This window comes from Leptosomus discolor, chromosome 3 (assembly GCF_034619465.1).
Source record: "Leptosomus discolor isolate bLepDis1 chromosome 3, bLepDis1.hap2, whole genome shotgun sequence".
NCBI classification, from domain to species: domain Eukaryota; kingdom Metazoa; phylum Chordata; class Aves; order Leptosomiformes; family Leptosomidae; genus Leptosomus; species Leptosomus discolor.
Genome location: NC_141393.1, coordinates 42,249,671 through 42,265,898, shown reverse-complemented (window position 1 = coordinate 42,265,898; position 16,228 = coordinate 42,249,671). Strand labels below are relative to the sequence as shown.

Sequence of the window (16,228 nt, the reverse complement as noted above, 5' to 3'; positions counted from 1 at the left end):
TCCCCACTTCTTTCTCTAAAGCAGCCAGGAGAAATTCAGAGAATTACAGAAGCCGCAAAGCCAAGCAGCTCACATGCAAGATAAGCATTGCCTTTCACCCATCCTCCCACCCCATTAAAAACAATATGACAAGTATTAACATTTGGGCCTGGATATATCTGTTTGAATTGTCAGCATTATCAGATACTTGAATAAAACAGTATCACCACACTACACCCTAAAGAGTGAAACTGGACAGTTTCACTGCATTGTTCCAAGTGCAAAGAGGATAAACAGCATCAAGTGAAAAAACAGAAGAGCTGTTAGAAACCTGGAAGCATTTGTTTGCGTATCTTAATCCCCAGGGACATTCAGTCATTGCTATATCAGTGTCTTCCATGAAGACATAGTGGAAGAAACTGGGTGGATATGGATGTGTCAGAGGTATGAAAGTGTGAAGATCTCATGGTAACATCTAAATCAAAGTAAATCCCAAATTAATATCTGTCAGCTAAACAGAATGGTTATGTTCACACATAAACCTAATAGTAAACACTTACATAGATCTAGTGTGCCCTTCTGACTACGAAACGGAGAAATGTGGAATAAAAAGCAGATTTAATTAAGATTTTAAATAATGTTTGCTTGTTAAAAGGTTAGCAGGGAAAAAAATATAGTCCAACTTCATTCTAAGAACAACTATCTACAATTAACCCAGAATTATAACAATCTCGAGAGTGTATGACATTTTTCCATGGGAGATTCAGCCTACCAGAGGGGAAATTTATTTGGGGCTGACCCGGACACTAGAATATTTTCCCACATGATCTTCTAAGTCTTCCCTTCACCACATAAGCACGTCTCTTCCTTGATTTTTTAATTTCCTCCTCTAAATTGGATTTTGAGTAACAGTCACTGTGACACTATTGTCTAAGCTGCTGCCCATCTTGAAAGGAGCATTTTCTCATGCTGATTCAGCCAACTATTATCGTGAACACTGACATAATGAATGTTCATCATGGTGAGGTCAGACTGTGGTCCTTTAGAAGCAGTAACAGCTGTTCTATCACTGATTGGGGCTCAACAGTCAATTCCTGTCTTCTCCAATACCTAGTATGGGATTAAACCACTGCAATCTACCTAAAATGGGGAGAAGAGAAAGTGGTGAGTGAGTGAAGAGAAGGGCACATCACAGTAGAAGTCACCTCCTCCACTGAGTCAGATATTTTAATAAAAGGCATGAGGAAAACATCTTTGAAAACTTTACCTCTGTCAAATTCGTCTGGCCACCTTTGCCCAGCAGTGACCAATCCTAAAAAAAAAAGCTGGAAATAGCTGTAATAAATGACACTTCTTTTATCATTCAGACTGTGTATTAGTGTCGGCCAATGCTCTGGCTCAGTATTTTATGGTTAAGGTGACAAGTTACTCACAAAGCAACAGTATCAAAACCACATCTAAGGCACTGCAAGGAGTATCAGTGTTTCTAAGCACAATACTGACTTGCACTCCAATCAATCTGGGCAACTGTAAAGGACAGAAAAGTTGGATGTTCATAAATCAAGAACATGTGTTCTCATCGAAAGTAAACTCCTAACAGCAGGGGAAAATTTCATACTATGGATTGCAAATGACATAGCAACTCAGCTGACAGGCAAAGCAGGTTCTGGTACGTACAGATGTGGGACCATTCTGTCTCCACATTTCCATGCTCTCCCCATTCCCTGTCCATAAGTCAGGTAACAACATTTACCTGGAAATGTATACGGACTAACAAAACAAGTGTAATTTTAATGGAGAAAATGAATCAGCATGGCTAGAGAAATGTTAGGAAAACCCAAATCACCCTCCCCACAAACACACGCTTTCTTGTGATTACCTTCGGAGATCCAGAAACTGTCTCTTTTAGTTACAGCCCTATTTTCTATTTTTAAAGTAACCCTCTGAGCAAAACCACTTTAAGTGTTTGCAGGAATTCAGTAATACCCGGTAAAGAACCAAGTTCAACTTCAAGCTTCCAATTAGCCAGCTGTAAAACTAGAAAAGAAACATGATTAGCTCTGTAAACATCTGAAACTATCTCAGGTGAGTAAAGGTAAACATCGCTCTTCAATAGAGAAGGGAGGCAGGTCTTTTGCACTGTAAAAAGAAATCAGTGTTATTGCAATGCTGGCTGTAACCTTTGGAATCAAGAGAAACATTTGTAAAATTTACAGACGGACTATAATGAACCTCAGATACAGTAAGTAGGTCAAAATTTGATCCAAGTGACCCCTCGGTGTCTTTTGCAAAGTTTCGTATAACATTAGACTGATTTGTAAGGTGCATGTGAGAGCCAAACAGACTCAAATACATGCGAAATATTCACAAGCTCGTAATCCTAAGGCACACTTCAGCTTCCTAAAATCGGTTACTAACAAACTTAGCAACAAGGAAGACAGGAAAGCCAGAAAATAATACAACAGCAGCAACATTGTTAAACTGCCTTTTTAGTGACATCGCTTGTTCAATGCAACTGGCCGGAAGCGGGGGGCGACGGGGGACTGACACGGACGGGACGGACACGACTTTCCAGATAACATGCGGTTTTTGCTCAAAACTGTAGTCGCGTTTCTCTCTTATCTTCACATCTAACCTATGTCTTACTGGGAAAGAAGGAGGAGGAGGTAAGGTTAAACGGTCTGTGATGGCCGATGCAGTCATGCCGTTTTAACGCAAAGTGCTCCTTTGAAATAATTTATAGATTAAAAAAAAAACCAAAAACAACAACAACAAAAAACAACGAAAAAGAAACAAAACTGAAAACGCTAAGAGGAAGCAGACAAGGAGGTGACACTTTCTCAGCAGAATATGAAATGGAGGTTACATTCTCGAACAGGAAGCTGGCAAGAGCGTTACAGAGCGTATAGCAGACCCGGGAGCGGCACGGCAGGCGCTTGGGCACGCCCCGCTCCTCGGCAGGACACCGGCCGCCTCCCGCCGCCCCAGGCTGCCGAAGCGACCCGCCGCCGGGGAGCTGTTCGCCGCCCTTCACCGGGCGGACCGCTCCCCGCTGCCCAGCACGGCCGAGCTCGCCGCGGAGTGCGCTGCTGGCGCGCAGGAGGCGTTCGCGGCGTAGCAGAAGCGCCCTGGGCAGGAGGTGATGAAGGATTACCGAGCGGGCGGCGGGGGCGAGGCGGGCAGGGCGCCGACCGCGGCCTCAGGAGAAGGAACTGGAGCGCAGCACCGAGGGTCGCCTACCGTATGAAAGTGGTTTTGCCGGTGCTGTACTGCCCCACCAGCAGCACCATGGGCTTGTTCTCGAAGTCGGCCTCCTCCAGGGCGGGCGAGTGGAAGTCATGGAAACGGTAGTGCTCCTCCAGCGGCAGCAGCTTGCGGAGGTAGAGGTCCCGCAGCCCCCCGGTCACCGTCTGTACCACGTCGCCGCCGACGCGGTCCCGCCCGCCGCCCTGCTTCCCCAGCCAGCTGAACATCGCGCCGCCGCCAGCGCCCCGCCGCACTGCCGCCTCACTGCTTCACTGCCAGCCCGCCGCCGCCCTGCCGGCCCGCCCTCCGCGCGCGCGCACGCAGCCGCCGCGGGGGCGGGCAGACGCGGCCCAGGCCCAGGCCCGGGGGCGGACCCGGTGCGGGGTCGGTGCGAGCGGCTGCCTGTGGCAAATACCCAGGGCGTCGGGTAGGTTTGGGGGTTGTTTTTGAGGAGGCCGTTGTTACTTTTTTTCAGAATGGGAGGATTTTTGTCGGCCACGAGTCCGCCTCTGGCGGTGAATTGTACCTGCTGCTCTCCCGCGCTGAAATTTCAGCCACTTGAAACCCTTTGACAGCTCCGGTCTAACACAGGCTGGCCCAAGCGCTTTGCGTGTTTTCCCGGTGATGGGTGCTGTCTTTGGATGCCAAAGACGTGTGTGACTAAGCGCCGTGGGGGTTAGCTACGCCGTTGGACAGCTACAGTGTAAATTCTGAGTATAACGTTGAAATTCTGCTGTGGGACGTGTGTAGCAGATACGGCCATTATCTTTAACCTTAGGTCTTGAATCTGTGTTAAGCCACGTGGGAGGATCACCTTTTCCACTGATTTTGCAAAGATTTCAGTAGAATACAATACCATATTCACTAAAACATTGAAGAAATCAGTGAAATTAATTTTTTTTTACACATAAATTTGTCTGTGCTTACTCACTACTCAGAAAACAAAAGCTTGCGCTTTCAGAAAAAAAAAAAAAAAAAAAAGAAGGGGCATTTTTTGCTGAATCTATGTAAATATTACATTAGAATTGTATCTTCTGTGTTACACACTTACGGCCTTGGCTCCTTCGCAACATCCTTAGCACTTACATTTCTTTTTGCTCATATCTACCGCTTCACATTTTTAGCTGTGTACCTTTCTTCCTCCTAATTTCCATCTTGAATACTACATTTTCTCTATATGCTCCAGCTCTTTTCTAAATACATCAGCAGGTTTAGATGTACCCTTTCCATCTCCCTCCTCCCCATGCTGTTCCTCAAAGAACAGATGTTAGGCTCTAACAATGCTCAATCCTGAGCATTTAACCACTCTGCCATTTCTTAGGTTTTATTTAGGGCTGTGCGTGTGTTTTGCAACTCTTTTGTTGCAATTTCCATGCTGAGTCTAAAGATTTTGTACTATTTCGTGTAGGGTCTTGCTGACTGGCTTCCTCATTTTTTTTAAATCCACTTTTTATAGTTTGGTTTTGTATTCTCGTTTTCGTGACTTTTCCTCATAGATTAATCCATAGGTAATTAAGTTATCCTTGCAGTTACTTACATCTTCTCCATGCTACTTAAGTGATTTATTTTAAAAGAGTCTTGTATCACCACATCTTTAGGAGTTCTGACAACTCCTGATCATTTATTATCTGCAAAAATATCTGATCTGTGGAAAACCTAAGTACTGCAGTCTGAGCTGAGACTGCTTTCCCACTTGTCTTTTGTGCATCCAGTATTTAGTGAGTGGAGAACATCACAGAAGGGGGGGAGGTACAACACTGCCTCAAATTGTCCTCTCAGTCTCTGGGAACTGATGACTCAGTGCAGGACTGAGGCAGATGCGGAGCCTTTGTATTTTTTAGTCCTTAAAATTTTTTCAGTGAATGCATCAACCAGTTTTTTTGAACTCGCAAACATCCAGGGTGTCAAAGAAGTCTGTAACTAATTACATGTTGTGTGCAGAGCTACCTTACCTTATTAACTTTGAACCTGCTGCTTGCTAGTTTTGTCTGATCCATTCCAGTTCTTGTGTTAGAAGAGAGGTGCATGGTCACTCCCTCTTCATCTTCCACAGGGCACTCCAGGTTTTGTAGATCTCTCTCCTCTCTGCCTTTCACTCCTGCTGTCCTTTTTCTAGATTGCAGATTCCTTATCTCTTCACCCCTTGTGTGGAAGCTGTTCCACCACTTTGATCAGCCCTGACATTTTCCACTGTATTCTTGGGGAATATGGAGAACTCAGAGAGACTGAATAATTCTTTCATGTAAGCTTTTTGAAATGGGGTAAAGTGTTCATTGTTCTCTGTGACCCCTTTGTGGCTGCTGAAAGCTGCAGGAAGGGCAGGGAAGTGTTTGCACTCACACACCTCATTCTCCCTGTCTTCAGACTTCCTGCCTGGATGCTTCCTGCTGTCAGTGGGATAATTTTTGCCCTTCAGACAATAAAGCTCTAACTGTATACGGAAACCTGGGAGGGCTTCCAGATTCCCAGGTCTGGCTATGCCCTCTGGCTACTTCCCATCCCATATTGCGATGAGATCCAGTATGCATCAGCACGACTGCCGTCTTTGCTCTCTTGTTTCCATGGGAAGTAAACCCTGGGCATATAGCCCATACAGGAGCTGTATGGGCTCCTGTAGTGTGCACCATAGGTAGGCATTCACTGACCTAAGTGGTAAACAGAAGGATTACGTTTATGTGCACCACCTGGGAGCAGACCCTCAACCTTGAGGGCAAAGGGGTTTGTAAGGCTTCCATTTTTGGCCCCAAATAATAGGATCTCTTGACAAAAGATACTACAGCAGAACTGAGGAGCAGGGAAGCCTGTAGGAAACATGGTCTTGTAGATTCAAGATGTCTAATAAATAAATCAATAGCATTGAATAAAAGTTAATTTAGAAAAAGAATAAATGGAGACTTGTGATTCCATCTGTCAAAAAACCAGACTGCTTACTTGAAAGGAGCTGTGTTAATGTGGTGGCTATAGTATCAGAAAGTTCTAAGTTAATGTTCTGTTAACTTCAGTTACAATGATCTACAGCAAGTTAAAAAAAATCACATTTGGGCGAGTGATATTAGGTACACAATTTTAGATCTGCTTTGTCTGTGTTTCTTGTGTCTTTTCAGATGTAACAGTCTCGAAAACTTTAGAGCGTCAAACCTTTGATATGTATCAATAACATTTAAATCCAGCTTAATAAAATAGATTAGCATGAGTCAGTTCTTGTAGAGATGGGTCTTAAGTGTAATCGTATGCTCAAGGGGTCCCAGGATCCTGGGGCAGTTCAGATGTGGGTCTGGACCAGGCATAATTTTCTTTTTCAATAATTTTTCAGAAGCTATGAAATAAGTCTGCATGTTTTGTTTTTAATTGTTTGCTAGTAGAGGAAGAAGCACCTAAAAGAAATGGCTTTAACATGTATTTGCTGTGAAAAATGTTTATTTGCTGTAACTCTGACTCCAAAAAAGTGCTTTATTATATAAAGTTTAATATTTATGTACATTCACATAAAGACTCCTTAGTTGACAAATGGGCTTCTTGGTTTTGTTTTAGAGATAAAGGATTTTGTTCTCTGCTGCATTTCTGGACTGACAATCCTCTCTTTTTATAGCACAGGTAGAGCACAAACACAGTCAATGTAAACTTCCTTACACTTCCTTGTCCACGCATTTTGGCCTTGGCCTGAAAGGTCACTTCTGCAAGCACAGGCAGAGCACAGCCTCACCTAGCCATGCTCCTGAGGTTGTCAACAAGGGAAGCACATTAATTCACTAAGGAAGAGCTCTGTTTTTTTGTGTTTATTCCCTTCACTGACAGACAGGCTTTAACATTTTCGATGACAAATGAAGTGCTATTCTTAGCATTCTTTGTCTTTTCTTCACTCTCTAATCAAACTCCTTTTCTTCTTCATTAACATGACTCATAGATATTTTATTTCATATTCCCTAGTGCTGGGCAGTCAGCCAAATGCTGGGTTCCTTTTCGACCAGGCACACACATACCTTCCTCGTCGGGTGGTTTTTGCAGTGGTTGCTCTTTCTTATGCTGCTTTTTCCGCTCCACGGCGGTACGCAAGGCCTGAAGAATCAAATCTTTATTGTTCTGGACATTGTAGTAACTTAGGTTCACGAGTTTGTCAAAATTTTCCTTTGAATAACTCAGATTGTTTATGTAATATGGACCACAGTTATTGGCAACATCAACATCACCCTCTGCCATCTCTGAGGGACTACGTTTCACACCTAAGAGATAAATAATGACATGGTTAATTAGCGATATGCAATTAGGGTCTGGGTGTTTCTCAGGCGTGCACACATAGTGGATTACAACACAAAATTTTCTCTCCATAGACATTTTATTGCAGGGATATTTGGTTGGCAGTAAGGTGTAGATAAGCTGGTGGTGGTGAGGCAAGTAGGGGTTGTCCTGGGTACTCTTGGAAATGCCAAAACAAGTAGTAGCTCCTTTTTTGAGCACAGGAGGTTGAAGCTCCCTGCTGCCTCCTCTCGCTCCGGACTGAGCTGTCAGCATGGTCCCCAGGCCCCCCTCAGCGCTGACACTTCTCCAGCCCCAGCCTCTGCCTTGCTGCTGTCTCCTAGCCATCACCCTGTGCTACACCTCTAGCCAAGGTGCAAGTACATGGCAACTACTCTTTCTCTCCTTCCTCCCTTTCTCCCAAAGCAGACAACAGCGGCAAGGACCTCATGACAGTATGATTTCATTCTGGGCCATGAGCCTGAAGCCACTGCCAATTTCTGTGCCTTCCAGCCTCAACTCGATATCGCGTTATCTCTCTCAGTACTATCCTTCATGCCTCCAGAAATAAGCTGCTGAAAATCCGTGTATTTCAGTGATTCAGTCTTTCCAAAAGCTCACCTGCCTTCTCAGAGACCTGACAGGTATTCTTTCACCCAGCACAACCTAGGACATCCCCTAGCACAATCTGCTACATCAACTCTTGATTTCTACTGGGAAGAATGTAAAAAATACAGAAAACAGACCTAAGAACGTAAATTCTATTATCTAAACCAAAAGACTTCACAAAGCCATTATCCGGGCATATCCCAAAAGCAGATGGCACAAATATTTATTGTCATTTCCTTGAGCTACCTACTTATATAAAAAACTACGGGCTCTATGTAACCTCAACAATGAGAGTGAACCTGATATTCCCTGGATCACTAAGACTTGGAATACTGAAAGAACTTTTCATGCCAGTTTCATCATCCCTGGATAATCAACATATGCATCACGGATCCAGGCAAAATAATTAGGCAGGTAGTTCCACAAGTGTCATCTCTGGAAATATTAGATCCATCATATCTTATGATCTGAAGACAAACAAATTAACTTATTTATTTTAATTCATTTGACAGTAGAAACAAGATCCAAAGTTAATGCAGAAGTTTATTTGTAGGCTATCACAGAGAAAATATCCACAGGGACCTCCACAGTAGGTTCCTGGTAGAGGGAGAAAAATACCCAAGGTTTACCATGGGGATTGTGAATTTCCACGAATTTATGGATGCAGAAGATGTAAAACACATCACCTCACTTGTTTTTCTAGGACCTTTGTAAGTCACCTGTAATTCAAAGTAAAGCTGATCTCGGCTCAGACCTGGCCATCTGCACTAGATGGTGATACCATGAGTGGTTTTTGATTTAGCTGCTGTTTTGGACACACCACCACTTACTGAATTGGTGAAAATACACTTGTACACTAAATTCAGTAGATGCAAATGCACCCTCTGAGCTGAGGGTATGTCTAAGTGATATACTCAATGCACAGTAGGCAAACTTGCCCTTCCTGAACTAAGCAAAAGTGAGCGCTCTCTGACTGCGCTTCGAGAGTGTAAGAAGCCCACTTGGCCATACCAGTTTTGGCTTGACTCTGCACTGGTGGGACAAAGCATATGGGCCAGCTGAAATTATATTTACTTGTTAGTACATAGAATAAATAGGTTCTTGGAAAGGAAAAGGTCAATGAATTTTATTAGGTTCTGCCCATTCCTGAACTCCAGTATATGTCTTTGCTAAAGAACAGCTGAGGCTCCCACCCCTGGGCCAGAGACCTGAAGATGTGGAGATCCACTGCTGCATGCTAGCCTGTACACCTGACATGAGGGCTCACATGTGTTTTTTTCCTTCCCCATCATTACAATGGACCCCTCAATTTTCTAACCGCTGTTGTGAGGGAAAGAGAGCAGCAATAACCCCAAAGTGGGCACTAATGGTAGATAATATTGGCAGGGATAGGTAGTATAGGTTAACACAGGCAGGAAGTACTATTCTTGATCCCCTTCTCATCACAGATAAGAGAGCATCAGAGACAGGAGGATTTTTCCGTCAGCCTCCAGTGAGAACATCACACTGGCAGGAGGTCATTATCGTAGCAAAAAATCTACCTCCGCAGTCACAGATACCTGCACCATCTGTACCAAAGCAGGGCAGTAAGCTTTGTGAAAAGTCAGCATCTGTCCTACTGACAGGACCACATGCATTTGGGGGATCTTCTCTAACAACATTGATCAAAGGGTTCTGATTTTTCTGGAAGGGTCTCTCCAAGTCTGATAGATGTATTCCTTCTGGAGTTTTAAAGCAACTGGTACTGCTCGAGTGAAGCAGTCTAAACTGCCTAAGGTTTTCCCCTTTCTACTCCAGTTGTGAAATAGTCTAACCAATGCAGGAGTAACCCAGTGTGAATACGTGAGTTTTACTCATTTACTGCCCAGGCTGTAAATTCCCTTTGCTGAACAAGCTGATAGATGAGCTGGCTATGGAAAAACTGCTCATTCATGTAACTGAACTAATACTTCACATGATCTGCAGTTTAGATCTGGGCTAGGGCATGGTACTGGAGCACTATAAATTAAGCTGATCTCTGCCTGTCACTAAGAAAGGGCAGACATCTATTCCAGCCTCCCAGGACTTTCTGCAGCATCTATCCTGCTGCTGTGGAGGTCATGTCTCAGCTGTGAGGTGACAGCCCTCCCAAAAGACTGCATGAGCTGAGCTTTTCCATGTCGGCTCAGCTGACATGTCATCTGTGGGGGCCTGAGAAGGATCCCTTCTCTCTCTTTCTGTTTCGTCTTAGCTTGCAACTACCAGCTGAACCAGTTGGGCAGCACAAGCTTGCCACAAGTATATGTAATATGCAGATATCACTCAGATCTTCATATTCATCTTCTACATACCTAGTAACACCCCTTTTTTAGATTCCCTGATAATTTATGTTGACACATAGCGTCTGCACATCATCTGATGTTCACCTGGTATTAGATAACTGAGTCAGGCACAATATCCCTGGGTTCCAGAAATTATTGAAGGGGAGAGGGGAGGCAAACTCCCTTACAGAGCAGTACAGAAGCTAATTGTCAGTTCCTGTTCTAGTTCTTTCTCCTTTTCTCCTTTCTTTAATTCCTTCTACAAAGGGCAACTGCAGAAAACAGCCTTTCAATTATCTGATCTGTGATAAGAGCTGGGGTAGAATGGTGTGTGTGTTTGTGTAAAACCTGTTCAAAACCACAGTTGTATACCTCAAATGTGCCATGAACTCAATCCAGAATATCTACAAAGCAAAAGTCACATGATTTTTTTATGACTTGCTTGAAAAAAAAAGGAGAAGAATTAATACAATTTGGACATTAGTTTCTGCATTTATTTTTTTATTAGATTTAATGTACTTTATACCACCCTGCAACTTTCGGTTTTCAGTATATTGTGGGGCTTTGAAGTGATTGAAAAATAAGTGTTTTCACAGCATGAGTTAGGAGTTTTATCATCTGGAGAAGGAGTAACTGAGACTTTTGACACTAACAGAGGTAGCGTGGAGTCATGGGATATGGCACCAGGATTTAGAATTCATCTTTAAAGTGACTTTAAAGTGACTGGCAATGTTGCTATTGAAGCTCTTTTAAAATTCCAAAGTAGGACTCACTGAAGTGAAAAGAAATGGTTGGCATGGCTCAGTGTTGTGTTTTCATCACTTCACTATGACTCAGTGTTGTATTTTCGTCACTTTGCTAGTTCACACTTTTGTTTTCAAGGTTATCTACCTAGCTGTTAGCCTCAAAATTATTTTAAACAATGAAATCCTTAGATTCCCCAGAGCGTTCTCTAACAGGAAAGGATGACAAGTATGAGAGGAAATAACCTTACTGATTTCTGCCACTGCAGATAAACAGAATATACTTTCCATCAGTAAACTCTACAACCTACCTATGAAAAGCCCCCCCCCCCCAAAAAAAAATCTGAAGAGGGGTGTATATGCCAAAGGCTGAGCCCAACTTCTGCTCAACTTTCCTGTCCAGTAAAAATTACATATTTTAAGCTTCTTGATATTTTTCAGATCTAAGCAAAGAGGGTCTGAGTCTGTGTTTACAGCATGATCTGAAGAACAGATATTGTACAATAAAAAAGAGAAAACAGGCGGCCGCTACCTCCATTAACATGATGGGCAACTGTAAACTTACCAGGTGCTTTGTAGTCCCTGAAGGTGTCATTTACCAGAGGGAAAAATATCACAATAGGCGTTTCTGGGCTCTCCTTGTCACCAACAATGTAGCATTCCTTCAGATGTAGGGTTTCCTGATCATCTGGTAACTTTGTAGGGAAAGGAATTCCCTGTTTTGCAAAGTATTTAGAGGCTTCTTTCAGGGGCTGGTTGCCGCAATAGGAAAACAAAACGAAAGAAAACATCACAACGTATGTTTGAATTTGACCAAACCCCAATTTCACTGGGAATGTTTGTGGGGCAAGGGCCAAGTTCTGACAGATTATGGCATGCGCCCAATTTAGGTGTAGGCTGTATATGGAGCCAAGACCTGGAAAGCCAGAGTTAAGCGAGATGAATCTGGGTCCACATGCCTCTCTGAAAATCTACATCCCACATTTGGATATTACAAATGTTGTCTTTAGACAACCTTTTATTCCTAAGGAATTTTAAATTCCTGAATTCAAACTCTCCTTGCATTTATTTGCATCTCTGGTCTTCTGCATCAAACCCCTCTATTGTTATAGTTGTATTGTCCTGAATGTACATTTTACCATGCCTAAGAATATGTATGATTGCATTGAGGAGTCTTAGACAATTTTAAAAATGCATTTAGCTTTGTTCTGTCTGCCTTCAAATCAGCTAAAGCACATTTACACATGGAAATGTGCAGATTCAGTTTACTAAATTCTTACTTGCTGAAAACACTTGTACTGTTCGGTAAAGATATGTCACCCTGGTAAACTGCTAGTTTATTTACACTTCCCAGGTACTGATTTTCACGGATTAGGGCTGGGCTGGCCACTAATGAATGATAGATGCTCTCTTAAGCCCTCTGGGGAAAAATGCTTCTATAAGTAGATGATTAGCCATTCTGGGAACTTAGTGGTGAAACAGGTATCAGTAAGGAAGAATGCACAAGGCTCACCCCTGTCTGGGAACCTGAACTGTAGTTGAAATGCAAAATGACATCCACTTTCCTTTCCGGTCTCATAAGGGGTGGGTAACTGGTAGCAAAGGCAAATGCAGTATCAATCAGGATGAGGTAGTCTTTTCCTGCTGTCAGGTGGTTGGGCTGAGAGTCAAGCTCACAGTCTATAAAAGAAACATATTTTTTTTTCAGAGTAGGTGCTCAATGCAAGAGAGGTGCTGAGGAAAGTAAACTGTTAACAAAAAGAGAATTCAGCTGTTCTTGGGTCTTCGACATACCTATAACCGCTGATAGCTGCAGTTCAGTCATTTCTCAGTTCCTCATCTGTCTTCCTCTTTTCACTATTTACTCTGCAATTTCTTTGGCTTTCCTTTAATTAAGAGGGATTAACTTGGGGCTCAGGAGAGTAGGGTTAATTCCACGCCCTTGTTTTATGTGTGACACTGATCAGGTTGTTTTTTGGTTCTTTTTTTTTCCTCTTAATATGAAAAAAATTAAAATGGCATCTCACTGTCTCAACACACTAAAGACTAAAGATGTTTGGTGCCCTGCATGGTACAAGAACAGGCACACAGCTACTAAGGTACACAGAAGATCTGGTACCAGACTGAACACAAATTCCCAAACCGAGTAGCAGGGAGTACTGTCACAAAGGTTATATCTTACTTACAAGTGAAAAGGTAACATGGAACAGGGCTCCCTCCCACATCCCTTGAGTATTGGCTGGGTAAGAGACAGTGGTGTGATGGCACCAGTGCCATGCCACAAGCATGCAGGCTGGCTGGCTGGCACATCAGCAGACATAAGCTGGTTGGCTAAACAGGATCTTTCTCATCTATCAGTCACCAGACTTCATGAAATTTTTAAGAACTTGTTTTTGAAGCCTCTCCTGCTACCTAATTTCAGCTTTTAGTGTCTAACAGTTTCAAATATTAGCAGAGGATGGGAACAGAACAAAAAGGCAGTCGGCTTGATAATCTCTTAAACATTGTTACTTTTTCACAAGGACAGTTTAAAATATAACTAAAAGCAGGGTGCTATTACCATACCTTTCCATTTGGAAAACTTGCTCTCTATGTAATTGTTGTTCATCTGGAGGCCCTTCAGGAAGTTATGGATCTCTGAAGCTGCTGGACGTGACATGGCAACATTTCGGAAAATGTCTGAAAAGCTGTCAGTGGGACAAACCACTCGAGTATCCAGCTCATTTGGTCTTGTAGGGAATAGGATTTCATCATCTGCAGAAGGAAGGATCACAGCTCTTTTGTGTGGTGTCATTGTTGATGACAATATGTGCAATCATAATTTGTTTTAGCATGTTTGGCAAAACTTGGACTTCTTTCTCTTTATTTCCAGTATCTCTACAAATCTCACAGTTTTTCAGCTAAGCTTTGAAAAATCCATTTCTTCTTCTCACTCCGCAGTGGTAAAGGCCTTGTTTGTGCTGCAAAAGAGTCCATTTCACCTACTGTAAATTTCTTTGCTTTTCTGTGATTTTATCCACTACAATGTCCTGCAGTTACCCTGTCTTCCTTTCTACTCCATGTTACGGTTTCTCTCTCAGCCACACACATAAAAAGACACAGAATCATGATCTCTCAGCCACACAAACATAATTATTCTTCCTTACTAGCAAATGCAAGCTCTGTGTTTTAACAACCAGAGGCTATCCCCTACAAGTGCAAGAAGATAAACCATATCAGCCTTTTTGCTACTTTTCTCTTCCTTCTCATCTTTTTTCTCTGTAGTATGCCTATCTTGTGTATTTCCCCTTGAAATCCCAACCTGGAGATCTTCCTTAATTTGGTAGCATGTTTTGCAAATCTATGACTAGTTTGGAATGACTTCCAACTGTACTGACATTCACAACCATGCTTTGTAGACTCCAGCGACGCAAGGATGGTGTTTTCTCTTGTTTCTGTGAAGCCTTATGCCACACTCCAGCTTCCAAGAGAGGAACTGAAAGACTGCAGATTGCTATTGAAGGCTGTCAGCCTCTCCTACTCTACAGGGATATTTTTCTCCAGTTTTACCCTTGTGCTCTGAAAATGGCTCAAATGAGGTCCATTTTCTCTTTTTTTTTTTTTTTCCTGTGACAGATTCCATGGATTCTTTTCTCACACAACTGAAATGACTGCCAAACAGTTATACACAGCATGAATTTCCTCCTGGTTTCCATGTGGATTACAGGAATTCCTGGCTTTGAAAAAGTGAGTGAGAGAATAGCATCACAGAGGGTAAAAAAAAAAAAAAAAAACAAACAAAACATAGTGGCATAAGAATAACTCACCTATATCAGTAATTTTGTCTCGGGTCCATTTATGCCAGAAGTCTTCTGAATGAACAGATAGATACCAAGCATCCATAAGATTCAAGGAAAATACACTGCTCCAGATCCCTGTGGCATAGGTTATTTGAAAGAAAGTAAACCAGTAAAGACCGGGAAGTATTTTAATTCACAATGACCTTCAGTACCTTCTGCATTCTCTAGCAAACTATCCATTACATTATCTTAGTGCACAAATGAAAGGGTCTGTCCTTATAAACTGGTATATGAATCCATAATGTATATAAAGAATTTAATTTATTGGTGTATATTAAGAGGGCTGGTAGTATTTTCAGTATATCTGCTAACAGATTCATTTTTGCTATCTGGCAAATAGCATTTTGTCAAGTTCATCTTAGTATTTTCCACCTGTCCTCAACATTTGCTATTCCCCAAGTTGCCAGCATTTGCAATTCTAATGGTTTTATTTATTTCTAGCATAATCCTGTTACAGGTATGCAGTTCTCATGCAAGACTGTCAGCCGCAAAACACTCAGGATTCGTACACTAATATCCCTTAGAATGAGGAAGCTGACTTAGAAGTTTTGAAAACAGTAACTGCAAATATATGAGTCTTTTGATTTGTATTCTGTTTTTTAAGGTTTAGGGCATATCTGAGTTACACTTTCGAGTTCCTCTACTAGTAGATGTAGCAAAGTTGATGGCAGTCCAGGTGGCCACCTATCTCCAGGCTTTCAGGCTGATAAAACACCATTATCTGATATGGTTAGATGTGCCGAGTGTGCAACGGTGCCTTCCCAAACCCTTCAAACTGCAGAACTAAACCTGGCACTCTTGGGAGGAACTGAGGGAGGGATACAAGAGGCTACACCTGAGCAGCCTGGCAATTGCCTGACCCAGCAATGCTGGCCTGCAGTCAGAGGAATGGGCTCAGCCATGCAGGAGAGAGCTGCAGGACCTATGTAGTCAGTCCCTGCTCTGTTCAGGGGCTGGGGTGTGAAGGAATTTGCTGAAAACCTTTCAAATAACTGTGTCACTGGATTAAGTAACGCTGCCTGAATGAGGGGACTCTGGGTCATTGGCAAGGAACAGGGGCAGAAATGTCCCAGCATCACTCTAGAGAAGGGAGGAAGAGAGTGCCAAGGTGGGGGGTGTAGGAAGGGGGCTGGTGACCTGCTGGCATTTCTGACTACAGAAGGGAGGACTTGGGTGCTTTGTTTGACATTGCAGCCAGGGATGGAGAGATTCTGATTTTCTTCCTTACGCCTCACCACTAGCTGTAGTGAAATCTCCACACAAGCAAAAAGTCTTAACT

General features: G+C 42.8%; 2 protein-coding genes across 3 annotated transcripts in view; both read right to left on the bottom strand.

Moving 5' to 3' along the window:
• Positions 1-3,452, bottom strand: part of EHD4 (EH domain containing 4) — a 32,616-nt gene extending 29,164 nt beyond the window's left edge. The window contains exon 1 of one of the 2 annotated variants that reach the window (XM_086462287.1): positions 3,220-3,452. In XM_086462287.1, the coding sequence (XP_086318413.1) occupies positions 3,220-3,452 (233 nt within the window). Of the gene's footprint in view, positions 1-1,246; positions 1,294-3,219 lie in introns of those variants that run through there. The other variant, XM_086462288.1, reaches the window with a different exon arrangement.
• A 3,682-nt stretch (positions 3,453-7,134) lies between these two features.
• Positions 7,135-16,228, bottom strand: part of LOC104342814 (cytosolic phospholipase A2 epsilon-like) — a 37,254-nt gene continuing 28,160 nt past the window's right edge. Inside the window, exons 17-21 of the mRNA XM_086462990.1 lie at positions 14,917-15,024; positions 13,676-13,864; positions 12,624-12,790; positions 11,676-11,862; positions 7,135-7,445 (exon numbers count right to left, since the gene is read on the bottom strand). Of these exons, the coding sequence (XP_086319116.1) occupies positions 7,135-7,445; positions 11,676-11,862; positions 12,624-12,790; positions 13,676-13,864; positions 14,917-15,024 (962 nt within the window). The remainder of the gene's footprint in view (positions 7,446-11,675; positions 11,863-12,623; positions 12,791-13,675; positions 13,865-14,916; positions 15,025-16,228) is intronic.